Here is a 21,992-nt window from a genome sequence, read left to right as displayed (position 1 = left end):
TCGTGTGGGCAGCACAGCCTTGTGTTCCCACACAGCCTGCATTAGTTAGTCAGCTTCCTCTATTGTCCTTGCACCTCATACAATGGAATCCAACACCATCTTCAGTGCACGTCAGGACCATGAAAATAAACCGAAACGAACATCCTTCCTACTCCACATTAATTGCTCGTGGGGGTGGTGGTGACATTTCTTGGTGGGCCACCAAAATTTTCTCGTGGGCCGCCAGTGGTCGCCCGGCCCACCAGTTGGCGACCACTGGCTTAGAGGATAAAAGACCGAAAAGTGCGCGGGAGGGAGGGTTGCCACGCCTAGCTTTTCGTTTCTTCATCCTCTTGGCTGATTGGCTTGCTAGGGGCGCGCACGCACACGCATGGGCAATCACCGGCCGAACCGGTAGTGGCTAAGGTAGGATCCCACTACTGGGATCCTATGAAGGGGAGGGGATCGAGGGGGTTATCGTTATCTTCCTGCAGGTCGTCATCTTTCCTCCCCGCTCCGCAGGCTCACTTCACCGCCGAGTGCCGTTTCAAGGAGTGCGTCTTCGAGAACTACTACGTCACCTACTCCTCCACCTTGTACCGGCAGAGGGAATCCGGGCGCTCCTGGTACCTGGGCATCAACCGAGACGGGCAGGTGATGAAGGGCAACCGAGTCAAGAAGACCAAGGCCTCCGCCCACTTCCTGCCCAAACTGCTGGAAGGTAGGCAGGCGAGGAGGGCGCTGGGACCATCCCCCGAGCCCTCAAGCGAGTGGAGGTAGGTGGGTGGGTGGATGGGTGGGTGGGGAGACAGGAGAAGGGGAGGGGCTCCGGAGACGGAGGTGAAGAAATGAAAGAAAGTCAGCCTGTCTTGAATAACTGCTAGTTGTTGCCTGGAGCTTCAATTTAATCTCCTTCCTTCCCTTTCTTTCTTTCTTTCCTTCTTTCCCTTCTTTTCTCCCTTTCTCCCTTTCTCTCTCTTTCCCTTCCTGCTTGTTTCCTTCCTTCCTCATCCCCTCCCTCCCTGCCTTTCCTTCCTTCCTTCCTTTTCCTTTTCTTTCTTTCTCCTTCTTTCTTTTCTCTCTCCCATCCTCCTCCCTTCCTTCTCTTTCTTTTTCATTCCTTCTTCCTTCCTTTATTTCCTCCCTGCCTCTTTCCTTCCTTCTTCCTTCCTTTCTCTCTCTCTCCCTCTCTCCCCTTCCTGCTTGTTTCCTTCCTTCCATCCTCGTCCCCTCCCTCCCTGCCTTTTCTTCCTTCCTTTTCCTTTCCTTTCTCTCTTTCTTTCTCCTTCTTTCACTTCTCTTTCCCTTTCTCCTTCCTTATTTCCTCCCTGCCTCTTTCCTTTCCCTTTTCTTTCTCCTTCTTTCCTTTCCCTCTCCTGTCCTCCTTCCTCCCTTCTCTTTTTTTTTCTTTCCTTCTTCCTTCCTTCCTTTCTCCCACCTTCCTTTTTCTCTCTCTCTCCCTTCCTGCTTGTTTCTTCCTTCCATCCTCATTCCCTGCCCGCCTGCCTTTCCTTCCTTCCTTTTTCTTTTCTTCCTTTCTCTTTCTTTTCCCTTCTTTCCCTTCTCTCTCCCTTCCTCCTTCCTTCCTTCCTTATTTTCTTCCTGCCCCTATCCTTTTTCTTTATCTTTCTTTCCTTTCTCTCTCCCGTCCTCTTTCCTTCCTTCCTTCTCTTTCTTTTTCTTTCCTTCTTTCTTCCTTTCTTATTTGCTCTCTGCTTCTCCCTTCTTCCTTCCTTCCTTCCTTCCTTCCTTCCTTCCTTCCTTCCTTCCTTCCTTCCTTCCTTCCTTATTTCCTTCCTGCCCCTTTCCTTTTTCTTTATCCTTCTTTCCTTTCTCTCTCCCGTCCTCTTTCCTTTCTTCTCTTTCTTTTTCTTTCCTTCTTTCTTCCTTTCTTATTTTCTCTCTGCTTCTCCCTTCCTTCCTTCCTTCCTTCCTTCCTTCCTTCCTTCCTTCCTTATTTCCTTCCTGCCCCTTTCCTTTTCTTTATCCTTCTTTCCTTTCTCTCTCCTGTCCTCTTTCCTTCCTTCTCTTTCTTTTTCTTTCCTTCTTTCTTCCTTTCTTATTTTCTCTCTGCTTCTCCCTTCTTCCTTCCTTCCTTCCTTATTTCCTTCCTGCCCCTTTCCTTTTTCTTTATCCTTCTTTCCTTTCTCTCTCCCGTCCTCTTTCCTTCCTTCTTTCTTTTCTTCTTTCTTCCTTTCTTATTTTCTCTCTGCTTCTCCCTTCTTCCTTCCTTCCTTCCTTATTTCCTTCCTGCCCCTTTCCTTTTTCTTTATCCTTCTTTCCTTTCTCTCTCCCGTCCTCTTTCCTTCCTTCTCTTTCTTTTTCTTTCCTTCTTTCTTCCTTTCTTATTTTCTCTCTGCTTCTCCCTTCTTCCTTCCTTCCTCTCTCTCCCTTCCTGTTTCCTTCCTTCCTTCCTCCCCCTCCCTCCCTCCCTCCCTCCCTCCCTCCTCCTCCCTCCCTTCCTTCCTTCCTTCCTTCTTTCCCTCCCTCCCTTCTTTCTCTTCTCTCTCCCCAGTGGCCTTGTATCGCGAGCCTTCCCTCCACAACATCTTCGAGCAGGCCCTGGCCAAGAAAGCCGAGGAGGGCGATGGTGGCCCCCGGAAGGAAGCCGCGGCCACGTAGTCCTGAGGATCGGGTGGAGGGGGCGGGCGAGGCCGCCTCTTCTCCTCCACCCCCCACTTCTCCCCTTCGCCAGCCCCTCTCCGCCAAAACATGCCTCCTCCACGCGTCCGTCTTCCACTCCGTTCTCAGGGTGGCTTCCTTCATCTGATCAGCCCCTCCAGAGAGATCCACTGCCCGGGAGAAGAGGCGAGAAAGAGAGAGTGAAGCAGAGAGAAAAAGAGAGAGAGAGAGAGAAAGAGACGGTGCCCACCTGCAGGTGCAGAAGGCCGAACGGACAGCGTCTCCTGTCCCAAGTTATGGGGCCAAGATGGCTGCCTGGGAGCTGACACGCCTCTTCTTCCCCGACTCCGACAGACCCGCCGTGGCTCGTTCTCCAGTGGCTGGGATGCAGTGGCAGGGGGGCACCCAGAGACAATCCTCGTCTTCCATGCAAAAAATGAGAGCAGGGTTTTTTTTGTGTGTGCGTTTTGTTTAATGGTGCTTCCCTCCCTCCGGCCGCCAAATGCAGCTTCCGGAACTATCTCAAGAAGCTTAGAAAAGTATATATGTATATATATATATATATATATATATCTCCTCTCTTCTTCTTCTTCTTCTTCTATTTTTTTTTTTTAAATGCCAGGGCAAAGACCAGACTTCCTGCCTACGGACTGAGCCATCTTCCAGTTTCTTGAAGGATGTTTTATTTTTTCTCTCTTCCCCCTTGTTTTGTTTTTGTTTTTTTAAAAACTTGACCTTGTCCTCTCCGGAGATTGCCAAAATGATCTACGGTTTCACGGCTGACCTCGTTTTTTGGGGACGACACCAGATTTGGCAGCAGAAAGGGAGAGAGAGCCGGTGGGGGGTTGGGTTGTGGGGTTTTTTTCTCTTCTTCATCCACTCAGGAGTTGGGGATCCCCCTCACCGCCGGGGAAACCCGCCCCCAATCACCGGGACGTGAGGTCACCTTGCAGTTTAAAACAAGGGGTGCATTTGGAAAAGGGGGTTTGCCCCCCACCCCCGCCCTTCCTCCCGAAGAAACCCCGGGCTTCAGCTGCCGATCCGACAACCTGCCAATCAAAGGACTCAAATTGGACTCCGTCAATCCAAAGGGTGACTTTTTTTTGGGGGAAATCAAAATGAGAGGGGATGGATTTTTGGGGGAGCAGAGTGGGGGAACACCCCTTTCTTACGGCCAGAAAGAGGCCAAACTGGGGTGGAAGGCTCCTTCCTTTCCTCCCCCACACACCTGCTGGAGGGGGCCAGGAACCCCTCCCCAAATTGGACGACCACCAGGGTGGAGGGGAAATGAGGGCAGGTGCATTTCCCCTTCCCGTCCTTTGAAGCAAAACCCTGGAGAAATTATTATTTTGGCCACTGAGTGGCAGCACTCTCTTCCCGGCGCCGGGAATGGGGGAGAATTGAGGGAGGGGTGCTTGGGGAGAGGGAATGGGGATCTCTCCTTAAGGGTCTCCACCCACCTCCCTGCTCTGCCCTCCTCGCCATCTTCTCCGTCTCTCAGGAGCCTGAAGTTACTTATTCCTTTCCTTGCAATAAATGAAGCGGGTGGATGGGAGACGGCAGGGAGGGCGATGCGGATCGCTGCTCGTGGGGTGGGGCCCCCCTCGAGCCTGTGGATCAGCATGGGGGAGGGGAACGGCTGACGGGTTGGGACACATGCCTCGGAAGGCTTGCGGACCTCTCGCCAGTGGTGAAATGCAAGCGGTTTGCCACGGTTTTCCCCAACCGGTTGTCTAAAAAGAAAAGCGGCTCCGACCATCAGCGGAGAGGAGAGAGGAGGGAAACGTGCAGGATCGGGCCTCCCTCCCATCCTTTTCTCTTCTTTCTCCTCTCAGCCGATTGCAAGGCTGTGCAGGCGCAAAAGTGCGCGATCACCGAACTGGTGGGGAAACTGGTAGAATCCCACCCGTGCCTCTTTCGTCTCGCGGGATCGAACGCTGTCGATCTACTTGCCTCCGGACACGACCCCTTTCCGGTTCTCCGAAGCGAACCCGTCTCCCACCTTCCCCATGACACTCCGCTACCCATTCTCCCCCGGGCCCTCCTACCGGGCTGTGTGAAGGGCTCTGCTTCCCACCGGCGCCTGTAAGGGAGAAGGAATCCGCTCTGGATTGCCTACCTGGCCTCTGCGGGATCCAGGGATCCTGACAGATCCTCAGCTCCGCTTCAGAAAGGGTTAAAAGTGCGGGGGGGGGGGGGGGGGGGGGGGGCGGTCCTCAACCTAACAACCACAGTTAGAGTTCCAGATTTCTGTTGCTATGAGCGGGGCAGGTCTTGAGTTTGGCTGACATTTTGTGACCCAACTAGGGAACAACCTCAGTGCTAGGAGGGAGGGTAGTTTGCATGGAGGAGCAGGAGGAAGAAGAGGAGGAAGAGGGAGAGAAGGAAGGAGGAAGGAGAAGGAGGAAATGAAAAAGAGGAAGAGGAAGAAGAGGAGGAGGAGAAGGAAGGAGGAGGAAGGAGGAGGAGGTGGAAGAAGAAAAAGAGGAAGGAGGAGGAGAAGAAAGAAGAGGAAGAGGGAGAGAAGGAGGAAGGAGGAGGAAATGAAAAGGAGGAGGAAGAAGAGAAGGAAGGAGGAAGAAGGAGGAGGAGGAGGAAGAGGGAGAGGAGGAGGAAGGAGGAGGAGGAAATGAAGAGGAGGAAGAAGAGAAAGAAGGAGGAGGGAGGAGGAGGAGGAAACAAAAAGAGGAGGAGGAAGAAGAGAAGAAGGAAGGAGGAGGAGGTGGAAGAAAAAGAGGAAGGAGGAGGAGAAGAAAGAAGAGGAAGAGGGAGAGAAGGAGGAAGGAGGAGGAAATGAAGAGGAGGAGGAAGAAGAGAAGGAAGGAGGAAGAAGGAGGAGAAGAAAGAGGAAGGAGAGAAGGAGGAAGGAGGAGGAGGAAATGAAGAGGAGGAGGAAGAAGAGAAGGAAGGAGGAGGAGGAGGAAACGAAAAAGAGGAGGAGGAAGAAGAGAAGGAAGGAGGAGGAGGAGGAAACAAAAAAGAGGAGGAAGAAGAGAAGAAGGAAGGAGGAGGAGGTGGAAGAAGAAAAAGAGGAAGGAGGAGGAGAAGAAAGAAGAGGAGGAAGAAGAGAGAAGGAAGGAGGAAGAAGGAGGAGGAGAAGAAAGAGGAAGAGGGAGAGAAGGAGGAAGGAGGAGGAGGAAATGAAGAGGAGGAGGAGAAGAAGAGAAGGAAGGAGGAGGAAGGAGGAGGAGGTGGAAGAAGAAAAAGAGGAAGGAGGAGGAGAAGAAAGAAGAGGAGGAAGAAGAGAAGGAAGGAGGAAGAAGGAGGAGGAGAAGAAAGAGGAAGAGGGAGAGAAGGAGGAAGGAGGAGGAGGAAATGAAGAGGAGGAGGAAGAAGAAGAGAAGGAAGGAGGAGGAAGGAGGAGGAGGTGGAAGAAGAAAAAGAGGAGGAGGAGGAAGACTGTGAGGTCCTTGATGCTCTCTGAGCGTGGTGGTTTTTTGTGCAAACGTTTTATGACCCAACTAGGGAACATCATCAGTGCTAGGACAGAAGGGGGGGTTGCACAGAGGAGCGGGGAGAGTCCTTGGGGGTACCTGAGCTCGGTCACCTGTTGCCAGGTGTTTCATGGACTCAACTGGGTGACGTCCTCAGGGCTAGATGATGTCCATGTGTGACCAGAACACGCATGGAGTTTCCGAGGGAGTCACGAGACGTCCGAAACCGACGGCCAAGCTCAGCGGGCACCAAGGACCCCATAGAGGGACCTCCTAAAAGCCGACCGGTGTTGCGTGGATGATGGACCTCAACCCCCCCAGAAACAGTGGAGGGGAGGACCGAGTTCTATTCGCCACTCAACCTCGGAGGCTCCCAAAGTGGAGTTCTCCACTCAACCCACTCCCAACCCAAGCTACCTCACAGAGCTGTGTTGAAAACTTTCCAGAAATGGGGTAGGTTATCTTGCTTGGGCAGGGCTGTGGGGGTGGGTGGGTTGGAATAGATGATCTACCAGGTCCCTTCCGACTCTGTTCTTCTGACTTTCATCTGATATTAATGAACAAAAGGACCAGGGGAGACAGGAGAGCAGCCTTCCAATATTTGAGGGCAGGGGGTTGGACTAGATGACCCACAAGGTCCCTTCCAACTCTGTTCATCTGACTTTAATCTGATATTAATGAACAAAAGGACCAGGGGAGACAGGAGAGCAGCCTTCCAATATTTGAGGGTGGGGGGTTGGACTAGATGACCTAGAGGGTCCCTTCCAACTCTGTTAATCTGACTTTCATCTGATTTTAATGAACAAAAGGACCAGGGGAGACAGGAGAGCAGCCTTCCAATATTTGAGAGTGGGGGTTGGACTAGATGACCCACAAGGTCCCTTCCAACTCTGTTAATCTGACTTTAATCTGATATTAATGAACAAAAGGACCAGGGGAGACAGGAGAGCAGCCTTCCAATATTTGAGAGTGGGGGTTGGACTAGATGACCCACAAGGTCCCTTCCAACTCTGTTAATCTGACTTTCATCTGATTTTAATGAACAAAAGGACCAGGGGAGACAGGAGAGAAGCCTTCCAGTATTTGAGGAGGATGGGTTGGACTAGATGACCCACAAGGTCTCTTCCAACTCTGTTAATCCGACTTGCATCTGATTTTAAGGAACAAAAGGACCAGGGGAGGCAGGAGAGCAGCCTTCCGATATTTGAGAGCGGGGGTTGGACTAGATGACCTACAAGGTCCCTTCCAAGGTCTGTTTTAATCCAAATGAAAAGCCAGAAAAAAAGGACATTTTCAACTTGGAAGAACTTGGAGAATAAAAATTAAAAAAACACAAATATGCAAAGCCCTCTAAAGCAAACCTAACCCATCTTTGCACCCTGGTTAGGGAAAGATAGGCCTTGTAGTCCAAAGGGGTTGAGAACCGAGACCAGGACCCCAATGGGCATTGGGAGAAGTCAGATTAACAGAGTTGGAAGGGACTTTGTAGGTCATCTAGTCCAACCCCCCACCCTCAAATAGCTGCCCTCGCCATAAAACAGCTTTCAGGTGTCCAAAAACTTATGAGTAGAATCGAAATGGGGGGAAACCCACACAGTCTGGATTTTCCCCCTCCCTCTTGGCTGGGCGGGGGAGAGGTTGGGGGGGGACCCCCCAATTGGTGCATTTTGAAGAGTTATGCCACCAGATCCTCTGTATGTGTTTGTGTGTCGCCAGGGGAGGTCGAAAAGTCTATATGTAATGTTGGGGTTGGACTACAAGACCTCTGGGGGTCCCTCCGGTATTCTGCTGTTCTCCACGGGGTGGGGGAGATTCGGAGCACCCCCAGTTTGGGGTGGGGATCCATTGGAGCACGGATCCCCCAAAGTGGAAATCACAGTGCTGATAAGTGACTATTTGGATGTTTTCCAAGCGGTTTGTTTGCAGGAGACTCTGAAATTAGGAATTTTTGTGGGGTTAAAACACCTTGAAACACCCTTTAAAGACCTGGGGACCTCAACTCCCAGAATTCCCCAGGCCTGGGGATTCTGGGAGTTGAAGTCCCCAGGTCTTTAAGGGGGCCAGAGTTGGATCATGCCCCCTGTTTTGAAATTTAAATGAATATTTAAAGCACTTTTTGTAATAAGTGTAATGCAAAACCCTATGTGGGAAGGACCCCGTTCCTTGGACAATCCGGGTGGGAATTGGGGATGCTACTGCGCCCCGGAAGGCATCAGGCGCAATTCAGGGAAAGGAAGGAAGGAAAGAAAGGAAGGAAGGAAGGAAGGAAGGAAGGAAGGAAGGAAGGAAGGAAGGAAGGAAGGAAGGAAGGAAGGAAAGAAAAAGAAAGACGGAAAGAAAGAAAGAAAAGGAAGGTATAAAAGAAGGAAGGAAAGAAAGAAGAAAGAAAAATGGATAGAAGGGGAAAGGAGAAGGAAAGGAAGACAAGAAAGAAAAGGAAGGTAGAAAAGAAGGATGGAAGGAAAGAAAGAAGGGGAAAGGAGAAAGAAAAAGAAAGAAAAGGAAGGTAGAAAAGAAAGAAAGAAAAAGATGGAAAGAAGGAAAGGAGAAAGAAAGGAAAAGGAAGGAAGAAAAGGAAGGAAAGAAAGATGGAAAGAAAGAAAGGAGAAAGAAAGGAAAAGGAAGGAAGAAAAGGAAGGAAAGAAAGATGGAAAGAAGGGCAAAGAAGGAGAAAGAAAGAAAGAGGAAAGAAAAGGAAGGTAAAAAAGAATGATGGAAGGAAAGGAAAAGAAAGATGGAAAGAAGGGGCAAGGAGAAAGGAAAGAAGGAAGGAAGGAAGGAAGGAAAGACAGAAAGAAGGGGAAAAGAAGGAGAAAGAAAAGAAAGGTAGAAAAGAAGAAAGGAAGGAAAGAAAAAGAAAGATGGAAAGAAGGGGAAAGGAGAAAAGAAGAAAAGGAAGGAAGGAGGGAAAGAAGGCAGGGAAGAAAGAAAGATGGAAAGAATGGGAAAGAAGGAGAAAGAAAGAAAGACAGAAGAGGAAAGATGGAAAAGGAAGGAAGGACAGGAAAGAAGGAAGGAAGGAGGAAAGGGAGGAAGAGCGGAAGGGAGAAAAGGAAGGAAGGAGAAGGAAAGAAAAAGGGAAGGAGGGAGGGAGAGGAAAACGAAAAAGGCAGGCAGGAAGGATGGGAAACGGCCCAAAACAGCCTTCCGGTGACAAAGCCCGGCTGGGGAGGCGGGGCTTGGGGCTTCCTTGGCCCCGCCCCTGACCCCACCTCTTTCTTCCCTCCCACCCACCCCCCGCCTTGCCTCGACCTCTTCCTCCCCCCGCCCTACTGAAAAGCAATAACAGTAATTAATAATAAAGAAAAATTTCCATCCTATGCGCAATAATTGCGGGCGATCCTCTAGCGCCCTGCATGAGAAGTTGGCTTCCGTCCAAATCCCGGGGGCGAAGGATCAGCCTCCCCCCCCCCCACAACCCCACAACCTCCCCCACCCCTTCAGCACCCTAAAATAAAGGATACTTTCTACAGTTCTTTCGCATCGTTTTTTAATTTGTTTTTTTTTTGAGGAGGGGCTTAACCAGCGGAACGACTTGCCACCAGAAGTAGTCGGGGTGCTCCAACACGGGAAGTTTTGTCGCAAGAGACTGGGGGACCGGGGCTGGTGGGGGGTGGGGTGGGAGCAGCCCTCTGCTGGTGGAACGGTATATATAAGGGGTTGGGCTAGATGACCTCGAAGGTGCCTCCGTTATTTCTATGCAGTCGCCCTGTTTCCTGTTGATAGGATTTCGGAGTTGGAATTAAGGACCCATGGTGGGTGGGCTAAGAAAACGGGGAGGGGGAGAGAGAGTTTGGGGGGTACTCCACCCCCCCCCGGCTGGGGATGATGGGAACTGGAAACCGAGACAAGAAGCAACGGGCGGGAAACTGAGGAGAAGAAGCTACTTTAGAAGGAAGGAGGAGAAACTTGCTGACAGGGAAGACAAAGGACCGGCGGAATGGCTTGCCACCAGGAGTTGTGGGGGCTCCAACCCTGGAGGTTTTGAAGAAGAGACTGGAGAGTCCTGTGTTTGAAATGTTGCAGATTCTCCTGCCGGTGCAAGGGGTTGGACTAGAAGACCTCCGAGGTACCTTCCAACTCCATTCTATCCTCCTCCTCCTCTCCTCCTCAATCTCCTTCTTATCTATATCTATCTATCTAATTATCTAATTATCTAATCTATATCATGTTTATCTATCATTTCTCTATCATCTCTCTATCATCTATTTATCTATCATCTCTGTCAAGCATCTCTCTTTCTCCCTATGTCTCTATCTACCTACCTACTTACCTATCATCTATCTATCTATTTCTATCTATCTATCTATCTATCTATCTATCTATCTATCTATCTATCTATCTATCTATCTATCTATCTATCCATCCATCCATCCATCCATCCATCTATCTACCCATCCATCCATCCATCCATCCATCCATCTACCCATCCATCCATCCATCCATCCATCCATCCATCCATCTATCTACCCATCCATCCATCCATCCATCTATCTACCCATCCATCCATCCATCCATCCATCTATCTATTCTTTCTCTCTTCTTTCTATTATCTATTTCTCATATCCATCTATCTATCATATCTATCAATATCATATTTATCTATATGTCATATCTATTTATCCATCATCTATTTATCTATCTATCTATCTATCTATCTATCTATCTATCTATCTATCTATCTATCTATCTATCATATCTATCATCTATTTATCATATCTATCAATCTATCATTTATCTATCATATCTATCTATCATCTATTTATCATTTTTGTTTATCATATCTATCAATCTATCATATCTATTTATCCATCATCTATCTATCATCTATTTATCCATCATCTATCTATCATCTATTTATCTATCATATCTATCTATATATATAAAAAGGGAAACGCCCCTCACGCATCATCACAAAATCTCCAGATCCATAAAGCCTACAAACATGAAATTTGGCATGTGTGTTCCTCTTGGTTTCTAGGGCTCACTAAGAAAGGATTTTTCAAAATGACCATCAGAGCATTTAGAGTATTTCCTATATTATTATTATTATTATTATTATTATTATTATTATTATTATTATTATTATTAACATGCTCTGATGCTCTTCCAAACGCAAAACACAAGCAGAACGGAGGAGTTTCAGTTTCAGTTTCAGTTTCAGTTTCACAGCACCAACCAGCTTTAGTACAGAACAGTTGAGCTAAGCCACGCTCAGGCTCCTTGCTGTCTCCTCCTTGCTCACGGTTTCAGTTTCCAAACAGCCCTCCACACACGGACAGGACACTAGCCAGATGAATTCCGATGGATGCTGGGAGGCAGAGGCAGAATTCCCCTCCCCTTATTTTCCTCCCCAAAAACTAAGCCCCACCCCTAGTTTCGTAGGGACCCAGCTAGCCTGAGCAGGGGGTTAGGCTAGATGACCTCCAAGGCCCCTTCCCTCTCCTTCCCGGGTGCTCCTGAGCTTCCCTTCTCTGCCCAGCCCGGGGTGGGGTGTGGGGAAGGGGTCTATGTGGACGACGACCCCTCCCACCCAGGAGCTTTGGCTGCCCTTCCCGGGACAGCTGCCCGGACGGAAATGCCTTCAGCAGCTGGGTAATCCCCCTCCCCCACCCACCCGGGGGAACTCGATCCGACCCTTCCCCGGCATTTGGCGCAGGTGTGTGGGGAGGGGGCGGGTGTTTGTCCAGAAACCAGGCAGCTTCTTCCCGGCCGCGCGTTTCTGCCAGAGCTCAGGCCCGGCGAGGGAACGCCATGCCCGTCTGGATGGTCTTTGGGGGACTCCTCTGGATGCTGGCCGTCTCAGGTAGGGGGCTGGCCCCAGCTGCGTCGGAGGGAGGGGGCTCCCTCCCGCTCCTGGGACCCCTCTTTACCTTGGAGGGGCACCCGCCTGCTTGTCGCGGCCAGGAGGAGCAGTTACCCCTCCCCCCTCCTCTCCTCCTCCTCCTCCTCCTCCTCCTCTCTCCAGCTGCGGGGGCTTCGGAAGTCGAAGTCGAGGGGCGCCTGAGAACGCGGCTCTTCGAGACTTACTCCGCCACGGTGCTGCCCATCCACCAGATCTCCCACAAGGTCCCCGTGAGGGTGGGAATGTCCCTCTCGCAGCTGATCAGCTTAGTAAGTGGGGAGGACGGAAGGGGGTGTCCTATGGGGAGGGGCAGGGGGCTGCCCACCAGGTGGGGGGAGGAAAGCCCCGATTTTGCCCACCACCACACGCAAGCCTCCCCCATGGGTTGCCTTTTGGCCGGCCTTGGCGGATACCCCCAAAAAATATCACAGAAGGTACCTCGGGAGGTCATCTAGGCCATCTCGCCTGCCCAGCAGGGGAGACCCTACCTACCCCGACGCCCCGCAAGTCCATAGACCACCGATAGGAAGCGGCTGGGGAGGATGAGGCGTGGAGTACTGCTGGGCTCCCCTTCCCCGCCTGGTCTTTCTGCGGCCAGACAGGCTTCTCTGCCCTCCCCCGGGTGGGAGTCACAGGCCGAGCCCCTCTCCCACCCCAAAACGGTGAGATTTCGGGGAACGATGGGATGGGGTGTCCTTGGGGCTTTGCACGCTTGGTCCTGGGCGTGGAAGAGGGCAGCGGAAGCTGCAACAGCTGAGAAACCAGCTATTAATAACACATCGTCCACTGCCAGGTGCTGGCAGGACAGGGCGGGGGGGGGGCTAAATTTGGGGACGGGGGGTGGGGGGGTCTCTAATCTACTTCCGAGCATCTCTTGGTCCCTGTGCTGGATTGGCCAACCGGCCGTGCTTTCTGATCGTGGAAGAATGAAGCCAGTTTGATCTGGATTGAAGCCCCAAGCTAATAACTGGGAGACGGGGAGTTCTAGTCCCGCCCTGGGCAGGAAAGCCAGCTGGGTGACTTTGGGCCAATCACCAGGAGACAGGGAGTTCTAGTCCCGCCTTAGCTATGAAAGCCAGCTGAGTGAATTTGGGCCAATCACCAGGAGAATGGGAGTTCTAGTCCCGCCTTAGCTATGAAAGTCAGCTGAGTGACTTTGGACCAATCACCAGGAGAATGGGAGTTCTAGTTCCGCCTTACATATGAAAACTGGGTGACTTTGGGCCAATCACCAGGAGTCGGGAGTTCTAGTCCCGCCTTAGGCACAAAAGCCTGCTGGGTGACTTTGGGCCAGTGCTTACCTCGCAGGGTTATTATTGTGGGGAAAATAGGAGGAGGAGGAGGAGGAGGGGGAAGATTAAGTATTTTTGCCACCTGGAGTTATTTACAAAATAATAATAATAATAATAATAATACAGGTTGGTTATAAAATGATAAGGGAAGATAAGTCGGATGGGGTGTAAGGTAGGGAAGGGAAGGGAAGGAGGAAGGGGAGGAAAGGAAAGGGGGAAGGGGAAATGAAAGAGAAGAAGGGGAAAGGAAAGTGAAGGGAGGAAGGAAGGAAAGGAAAATCAAATCAAATCTCTGGGCCACTTATGTCAGCTTCTTGGGCTTTGCCACCTTGTGGTCTCCGTCTGCCATGAACTCTGGGGGAGAAGAGGGGGGGGATGCGTGGAGGGGGTCCCGAGGTCATCTAGTCGAACCCCTGCTCAGCGCTGGGGTACAAACGAAAGCCTGGAGTCCAGCGTTGGCATGAACCCATCCACCACAGAGGGGCGGGGGGCAGCCCCCTCCCTCAGTCACTGGCTCTTCCTGGGAGGGTGTTTCCTCCCCCTTTTTGGGGGGAGTGTCAAAAAAATTCCTGACAATACGGAGGCTCCGGAAAGCACACACACATATTTTCTTTTCAGAATGAAAAGGACGAGGAGCTGACCACAAAGGTCTACATGAACCAGGTGAGTAGGGGAAAAAAATAGAAAAATAGACTGCCATCTTGACTTTTTTGCCGTCTATGGACCCTTTTTGCCGCCTCTGCATTAGAAAAACAGGGATGGTTGTCTGGAACTCTCTTGTCGGCAGAGGGCCAAACCGGCGGAGGAATTCGAAGCTGGAGTAGAAGACGGGAGCAGCTGTTTAAGGAGTGGGGGCGGGGAGGGGAGAGAAGAAGAGAGTGAGACATGGGTTCGAGGACATGTGTGTAAAGATTGTGGGGAGGGGGCTGTCTGGGCACCCAGTGAGAAGGATGTTGCGTATAAACAACCGTGAAGTGCAGAGCTTCCGAGCAGCTAAGTGCATCGACCGAGCTCCATCTGGGTTGCCAAAAAGTGAAGACATCCGGAGACACTCAAATTCACAAAGAGAAACTGGTCTTCGATGTCTGCCTATTACCTCCTTCTTGGGTCCAACACTATGCTATAGACAGGTAGTCTTGACTTACAACCCCAACTGAGCCCCCAATTCCTGGTGCTAAGGGAGTTTTGGCTCTCTTTTACGACCTTTCTTGCAAGTGAATCCTTGCTGTTGTTAAGTGAGTCACCCAGGTGTTAAGTGAGTCCGGAATCCGCCCCTTTGTCTTTGCTGACTTTTGATCACGTGACCGATGTGGCAACAGTCGTAAGTTGGAAAAAGGGTCATCAAGACCTTTTGCAGGGCTGTGGTAACGTTGAACGACAACTCAAGGACCTGTTGTAAGTCAAAGGATAAAAACTTACAATTCGTTAACTTACTGGCTGCCCTGTAATTTTTCCTCTTCTTTTTTGGGGGGTAGGGCGGGGGTCCTGCTCGATTCTTCCATCCTCTTCCTCATCCAAATTTCCTTTCCCTCTCAGGAGTGGATCGACTATCGGCTCACCTGGAACCCAGCCGAATTTGAAGGCATCACGGCCATCCGAGTTGGTGCTGATGAAGTGTGGCTCCCGGATATCGTTCTCATGAACAAGTGAGCCTCCAGGAGGACTAGAATCTTGATGCTGGCCTCGTCCACAACTGTCGTGGGTGGGAATGGGGCCTTGGAGCTGATGGGAGCCTCTCAATCCATCAGAATAGAGCTGGAAATGTGGTTTTAAATGTTCAATCTCTTCTTGAAAGCCTCCAGTGATGGAGAGTACCCACAACTTCCGGTGGCAAGGAGTTCCACTGGTTAATTGTCCTTCCTGTTAGGAAATTTCTCCTTAGTTCTTAGTCCTTGATGAGTTTCCTTCGGTTGTTGCTTGTCTTCCCCTTTAGTGCTTTTGGAGAATATTTGACGCCCTCCTCTTCCTTTGTGGCAGCCCCTCAATCAGTCAATCGGAATAGAGTTGGAAGGGAGTTTGGAGGTCATCTAGAAGATTCTAGTCTAACCAAGAAAGGAAAGAAGGAAGGAAAGAGGGGAGGGAGGGAGGTTTTTAAGATGAGAAAAGGAAGGATAGAAAAAAGAGGGAGAGGAAGGAAGGAGGGAAGGGAGGGAGGTTTTTAAGATGAGAAAAGGAACGATATAAAAAGGAAGGAAGGAAGGAGAAGGCAGGAAGGAGATAAGGGGAGGAAGGAAGGGAAAGAAGGAAGGAAGGAAGATGACAAAAGGAAATAGAAAAAGGAAGGGAGGGAGGAGAAATAGGTAAGGAAGGAAAGGAAAGAAGGAAGGAAGATGAGAAAGAAAATAGAAAGGAAGGGAGGAAGGAGATGAAGGAAAAAAGGGAAGGAAGGAAGATGAAAAAAGGAAGGATAGAAAAAGGAAGAGGAAGGAGATGAGGGAAGGAAGGAAAGTAAGAAGGAAGGAAGATGAGAAAAGGAAATAGAAAAAGGAAGGGAGGAAGGAGATGAGGGAAGGAAGGGAAAGAAGGAAAGAAGATGAGAAAAGGAAGGATATAAAAAGGAAGAGGAAGGAGATGAGGGAAAGAAGGAAGGAAGGAAGATGAGAAAAGGAAGGAGAGAAAAAGGAAGGGAGGAAGGATATGAGAAAAGGAAGGACGGAAAGGAAAGGAAATGAGGTGTATTAATAAATGAATAAAATTCACATTTTTCTATTCAATGGAAAACACACCAAAACTTCGCAGGCGGAAGGCAGAACAGCGAAAACATTTTAGGGAATTGTCCCAGTTGAGCTGAATGAAATTAATGTTGATCTTTGAGCTGCCACTTGGGGGGGGGTGTCCCCCCTGCCCCCTGCAAGGCTAAACCTTCAGCCTAAAACCAGCTGCAATCCTCCAGCCAAAGGTTTCGAGTGTCTCGTTTTCCCGTCGAAGGGAGAGCCGGTTTCCCTTTTCTCACCCGCCAGTGATGGCATCTCTCTCTCTCTCGTCTCTTTTTCCACCCAGCAACGACGGCGTCTTTGACATTGCTCTCAGCGTGGATGTCCTCGTGCACTATACCGGGAGGGTCCAGTGGCAGCCCCCGGGCCTTTATCGGAGCAGCTGCAGGATCCAGGTTCGACTCCTCTCTCAGCCCTCATAACTCGCTCTGCATAACTTTTGCGTCGAGGACTAAACAAACAATGACTGAGTCAAAATGTCCATGTCAAAATGCGCCGAGTGCCTGACTCAATGAAGTTCAAAACGCACCATGGCCTTCGTAGCTAAGCCTATTTACAACCACAAATTTCCACTGCTAAGCCAGATAGATCTTCGGTAACTTTTCCCCCATTCCATGACCTTCCTTGTCACCGTTCTTAAGTGAGTCGCACAGTTGTTAAGCAAATCCGCCCTCTCCATTGCTCGTCAGGAGGTTGCAAAAGGGGAATCGCATGACCCTGGAACACTGCGGCTGTCATTAATGCGGATCCACAGCCCAAGTGTCCAAATTTTATTCACGGGACCGTGGGGGGACACTAGAACGGTCCTAAGGGGGAACAATGGTCATAAGTCACTATTTTCAGCACTGTTTAGATTTTGAACAGTCACTAAATGAACAATTGCAAGTCGAGGATGGTCTGTACTGCATTCTAATCAACTGCGCCACCACAGCTCTTAATGACCTCCTTGCTTAGCAATGGAAATTGCACTCTCAACTGTGGCCGTAAGTCAAGGACGGCTTCATAAAGGAGGACGTGGTTCCAGGGCCTATGCCATACTTCCTCAGATTCTCCCGCTTGTGTTTTTTTGTGTTTTTTTGCAGGTTACCTATTTCCCGTTCGACTGGCAGAACTGCACGATGGTCTTCCGCTCATACACGTACGACGCCTCCCAAGTCACCCTCCTGCACCCCATAAATGAAAAAGGGGAGGAGGTGAAGGAGATCCTGATATATGAAAACACGTTTATCGGTGAGGAAAAGTTGCCCAATTGGCGCCCAATGTGAGGGTGGCACTTGCCCGTTTGCTGCGCAAACCCACTCACAGGATCGAAATGGAGATTGCGCAAACCCCGCGCACCACCTTCGTTCCATTAACCAAGGAAGGATTTCACCGGAACCCCATCTTCCCTTTCCAATTCCTGCAATGTTCGTTTGTTTCCACTTTTTTTGGTTTACAATACCTCCCTCGAAGGATGCGTGTCTGCAGGGGAGAGCACTGGTGACAATAATGTTATCCATTCAGTTGTGTCCAGATCTTGGCCAGATCCTGACCGCGGGCCAGGCGGTCTCTCCACATCTTCCAATCGTGCACTGCCTCTTTTGACTTGTTGTATATTCTGGCCAGTGTCAGCTTTGATGGTTCTCAGCTACTGTGTTCTTTGATGACGTGGTTTCCTTTTACCGCTAACTCTTCCCAACATATGGTTGGTACCTCAGTACTCTACGTTAATTGGATCCGGGAGGTGCATTAAGTACCAAAAACGATGAGTACCAAACAAATCCTTCCCATAAGGAGTAATGTAGCGAGTCACAATGACAAGTTCTAATTTTTGTGTTGAGTACTAAACAAATGAGGAGTACCGAGAGGAAATGTTGCCGTGAAAATGCGTCCAGTGCCAAACTCATTTCAAAGAGGTTGAGTACCAAGGTACCATTATAAAGGCTCTTCCCAGTAATTCCCCGCATGACATGGTCAAAATAAGTGAGATGTTTTGTGAGTTTTGCCTTGTGCCGTGTTACGCACTCCTCCAATATTTGTTCGTGAGTTACCTTTGCTGTCTGAGAAGCTGGAGTTTTCTCCAGCTCCGCGAGTCGTCTTTAAAAAAAGGACAGGCTTCAATTGCACAGTTGCGGCTGCCATCTTGACTGTTTGGATCTCCTTGGACTCAAATCAATGTCCGTATTTTCACTTGAGCCAGGGGACCCTCACCTGCGGGGGGCCATGGGTTAATCGGCACTGGGATGCTTCTTCATGCACATGTACCCCAACTCGCACGAGCATCATCATGGGTGCTTGCTGTCCCGCTCGTGCGAACGTTGCCACAAATGTTGCACGTGCACAGACACGCACATGTGCTTGCCCCTCCCACAGAATCATTCCTTCTTTTACCCCTCCCCCACCTCTCTGGGTCCCCAACCGGGAAAGTTTGGGGAGCAGGCGGCCTTCTTTCCTGGGTCAACCGAATCCAGGATTTAGCCACAAACTCCCCGCTTTTGTGCACACCGTCGTCTCCTCTCCGGAACTTCCTGGTTTTGTCCATCTTTCTCAGTCTGCTCAAAGAACACGGGGGGCTTCATTCGAGGTGACACAAGCATGGAGGATTGTGGGGGTGGGTGTCTTCCTTTCAGGCATCCTTCCTCCTTTCTTTCTCCAGACAACGGACAGTGGGAGTTCCAGCACAAACCGTCCCAAAAGAACACTCGTCCGGGAGATTCGCTGTACGAGGATATCACTTTCTACCTCATCATCCGCCGTAAACCGCTCTTCTACCTCATCAATGTCATCATACCTTGTATCTTGATCACAATCCTGGCCATCTTCGTGTTTTACCTCCCGCCGGATGCCGGTGAGCTGACTGCGAATGGGCTCCGGTTCTCTCACAGCAGGGGTTGCGATGCAACCGGTTCACCCCGGTTCGTGCGAATCGGTAGCTAATTTTATCATCTTTAAGGACTGGTTTGGCAAACTGGTTAATCCCACCCCCTGGGTGGCCCCTCCCCTCCCCACGCCCCTCCCAGGAGTCTCTATATGGCCTGTTTTGGATGCCAGGTAAGAACAGGGCCTGCGCAGAGACTCAGGGAGGGCGAAAAACAGCTCTCCCAAATTCTGGAAGGCTTGAAACAGCCTCTGGAGGCTGAGGAAGCTGTTTTTGCCCTTGTGGAAAGCTTCCAGAGTGCAGGGAGGGTGATAAACGCCCCTCCCAAAGTCCCAGAAGGCTGGAAACAGGCCCGTTTCGGGCATCCGGTGGCTGGGGAGATCATTTTTTTTGCCATCAAGGAAAGCCTCTGGAGTGTGGAAAGGGTGAAAATGCCCCATCTTCCCCCCGCTGTGGTGCAGGAGGCTGACTAGGCCACACCTACATGCCCACCCAGCCACTGCGCAGAGAACCGGTAGGTGAAATTTTCAAAGCCCGCCCCCGCTTGTAGCAAATCACGGGGTTGGAATCTAGGATGGGGTGTCAAACCTCGATGATATCATGGGCCACATCAAGGTTGTGTTTGGCCTCAAGAGGGTGGCCGTGACCAGCTTGATGTCACTCCTGTCGGGAGAACCTGTGGCGGCCGAGCGCTCTGCCAGTGAAAACGGGCCACTGATCTCCATTTTTGGCTGGGACGGCCTCCCGTAAGCCTCCGCCAGTGAAAACAGGAGTTTTCCCGAACTCCATTTTCGCTGGCAGAGGGGTGCAGGAGGCCGTCGCAGCTGAAAACAGAGGTCGGCGGCCTGTTATCGCTGTAGCAGAGGCACCAGGTCCTTTACCTTCGTTTCTACAGAGGGCTTTGAGTTTGGCACCCCTAGGTCTAGGACAACTCGCCACAGCTAACTCACTGACGCCAATCTCGAAGAAATGGCGGTATTGGATCCCTCTGACTTTGGTCCAAAGCCCAACTTGTGTTTCTTCTTCACAACCAGGCGAGAAGATGACACTCTCCATATTCGCGCTCCTCACCCTCACCGTCTTCTTGCTACTGTTGGCCAAAAAGGTCCCGGAGACCTCCCTGGCGGTGCCCATCATCATCAAGTACCTGATGTTCACTATGATCCTGGTGACGTTCTCTGTCATCCTCAGCGTGGTCGTCCTCAACATTCATCATCGCTCGCCCAGCTCCTACAAGATGCCCTTCTGGGTGAGGCAGGTAATGTCCTCCTGTGGGGTCCCTTGGAGCTGGGGGGAGGGGCAGTTGACCCGAAGGTCATGGGGGTCGTGTTTCATGATGACCCAACTAGGGAACAGCATTGGCGGGACAAGGATCATCGATGGGACTCATCGAGCGCTGAGGATGTCACTGAGTTGGATGATAAAACGTCCAAAAGAAAATACCCAGCTCAGAGATCGGACTCATGGTCCTTGTCCCCTTCCTCTTCCTCTTCCTCCTCTCCCTCCCCTCGTCTTCCTCCTCCATTTCCTCCTCCCCTTCCCCTCCTCTTCCTCCTCCTCCATCCCCCTCCTGCTCCTCCTTCTTCTCTTCCTCCCCTTCTTCTTCCTCCACTCCACAAACCCCCCTCCCTTCTAGCACTAATCATATTCCCTAGTCAGGTCACAAAACATCTTCAAGAAAACAACCAAACTCAGAGAGCACCCAGGGACCTCATAGTCCTTCATAGTCCTTCTCCTCCTCCTCCTCTTCTTCTTCTTCTTCTTCTTCTTCTTCTTCTTCTTCTTCTTCTTCTTCTTCTTCTTCTTCTTCTTCTTCTTCTTCTTCTTCTTCTTCTTCTTCTTCTTCTTCTTCTCCTCCTCCTCCTCCTCCTCCTCCTCCTCCTTCTCAATCTCCTTCTTATCTATATCTATCTCCTATCTATCTATCTATCTATCTATCTATCTATCTATCTATCTATCATCTTTCTCTCTCTTCTTTCTATCATTTATCTATCATCTATTTATATCATATCTCTCATATCTACCTACCTACCTACCTACTTACCATCTAGTCCTCTGTCTGTCTATCTACCTATCTACCTCCTCCTTTGTCTTCTTCTACTACTCCTCCTCCTTCCTCCTTCGCCTTCTTCTTGTTGTTCTTCCTCCTCCTCCTCCTCCTCCTTCTCCCTTCTATCACTGAGGATGTTCCCTAGTTGGGTAATGAAATGCCTCCAAGAAAACAACCAAGCTTAGAGAGCACCAAGGACCCCATCATCTTTTTCCTCCTCCTCCTCCTCCTCCTCCTCCTCCTCCTCCTCCTCCCTCCTCCTCCTCCTCCTCCTCCTCCTCCTCCCCCTTCCTCCTCTCTGCAAGGCTAGCTGACTCCCTACCTAGTAACATCTGGAATAAAAAACAACTGGAATTAAAACACCAAGCTCAGAGAGCACCTAGGATTCTGACAACTCGTAATGCATTCCTAGGCCTGTTTTTGAGTTGCCATAATCAGGAGGTTTTTTTTTTTTTTTTGAAAACTTGAAGGAGTGGTACGGCCATTAAAACCAGAAGTACATTCCACGCTTCTCTTACAAAGACTGTAGCCCAGGCTACCAGATCTTCTGCCCCAGGAAAATCCTTTGTTGGAGAATCTGATTTATGACACACTCCGGAGAGAGTGGGGGTGGGGAACAGGGTCACAGAGGACAGTAAACGACGTGTGAGAGTGTGGGCTACCTACAGGTCAAATGCCAACCTGTTGCTCCTCATCAATTGTTTGGGTTCTTTTGAAGTTTGGCTCGAGGATCATGATTTGATTCGAGCAATTGGCAGAACCGCAACAGACCCTACCAACAAAGCCCGGGCTTCAAATGTTCTCGTCTATTGGTAGCTTCCGAATTATGGTTTCCACCACCCGTATGATCCTCTGGCCCTCAAATGGAGGGGTTTCGAGCGATGGGGTCGATCTCTGGATTATGTCTCTAGCGGGATGTGGTGTGAGCCTCCTAGGAAAACTAGAGATGCTAGAAAGCTAGATCCTGTGGATGCCCAGAGACAAGAGTCGGAAGGGACCTTTGAGGTCATCTAGTCCAACCCCCCAACCCCCCAAGCGGGAGACCCTATATCCTTTCTGACAGAAGGCAGTCCAGTCTCTTCTTGAAAGCCACCAGGGATGAAACTCCCGCAATTTCTGAATAACAGAATAACGACAGAGCTGGAAGGGACCCTGGAGGTCATCTAGTCCAACCCCTATGCCATTTCAGACAGGTAAGG

General features: G+C 50.3%; 2 protein-coding genes and 1 long non-coding RNA gene across 3 annotated transcripts in view; all 3 read left to right on the top strand.

Moving 5' to 3' along the window:
- The window catches only part of FGF11 (fibroblast growth factor 11), a 5,128-nt gene extending 337 nt beyond the window's left edge, over positions 1 to 4,791 (top strand). Inside the window, exons 2-3 of the mRNA XM_087917304.1 lie at positions 502 to 700; positions 2,495 to 4,791. Of these exons, the coding sequence (XP_087773430.1) occupies positions 502 to 700; positions 2,495 to 2,601 (306 nt within the window). The 3' untranslated portion in view covers positions 2,602 to 4,791. The remainder of the gene's footprint in view (positions 1 to 501; positions 701 to 2,494) is intronic.
- A 2,398-nt stretch (positions 4,792 to 7,189) lies between these two features.
- Positions 7,190 to 9,113, top strand: LOC148124383 (uncharacterized). Its single transcript, XR_015740104.1, has 2 exons — positions 7,190 to 8,389; positions 8,862 to 9,113. It is a non-coding gene; the product is annotated as an uncharacterized LOC148124383 (long non-coding RNA).
- Positions 9,114 to 11,682: 2,569 nt separating this feature from the next.
- Positions 11,683 to 21,719, top strand: CHRNB1 (cholinergic receptor nicotinic beta 1 subunit). Its single transcript, XM_087917303.1, has 9 exons — positions 11,683 to 11,841; positions 12,004 to 12,149; positions 13,791 to 13,835; positions 14,709 to 14,818; positions 16,173 to 16,281; positions 16,969 to 17,116; positions 18,522 to 18,713; positions 19,778 to 20,253; positions 21,705 to 21,719. Exons 1-9 carry the CDS (start codon positions 11,790 to 11,792, stop codon positions 21,717 to 21,719), a joined length of 1,293 nt encoding a protein of 430 aa, XP_087773429.1. The 5' UTR covers positions 11,683 to 11,789.
- The last annotated feature ends 273 nt before the right edge of the window (positions 21,720 to 21,992 follow it).

This window comes from Pseudonaja textilis, chromosome Z, assembly GCF_049901715.1.
Source record: "Pseudonaja textilis isolate UNSWEBS1 chromosome Z, rPseTex1.2, whole genome shotgun sequence".
NCBI classification, from domain to species: domain Eukaryota; kingdom Metazoa; phylum Chordata; class Lepidosauria; order Squamata; family Elapidae; genus Pseudonaja; species Pseudonaja textilis.
The sequence above is the reverse complement of the archived record's forward strand: the minus strand, read 5'-3'. Positions and strand labels throughout refer to the sequence as shown.

Coding starts and splice junctions, on each gene's coding strand:
- CHRNB1 (XM_087917303.1), top strand. CDS start 11,790: ATGCCCGTCTGGATGGTCTTTGGGGGACTCCTCTGGATGCTGGCCGTC. Junction 12,150..13,790: donor TCTCGCAGCTGATCAGCTTA/GTAAGTGGGGAG, acceptor TTTTCTTTTCAG/AATGAAAAGGACGAGGAGCT. Junction 17,117..18,521: donor ATATGAAAACACGTTTATCG/GTGAGGAAAAGT, acceptor TTCTTTCTCCAG/ACAACGGACAGTGGGAGTTC.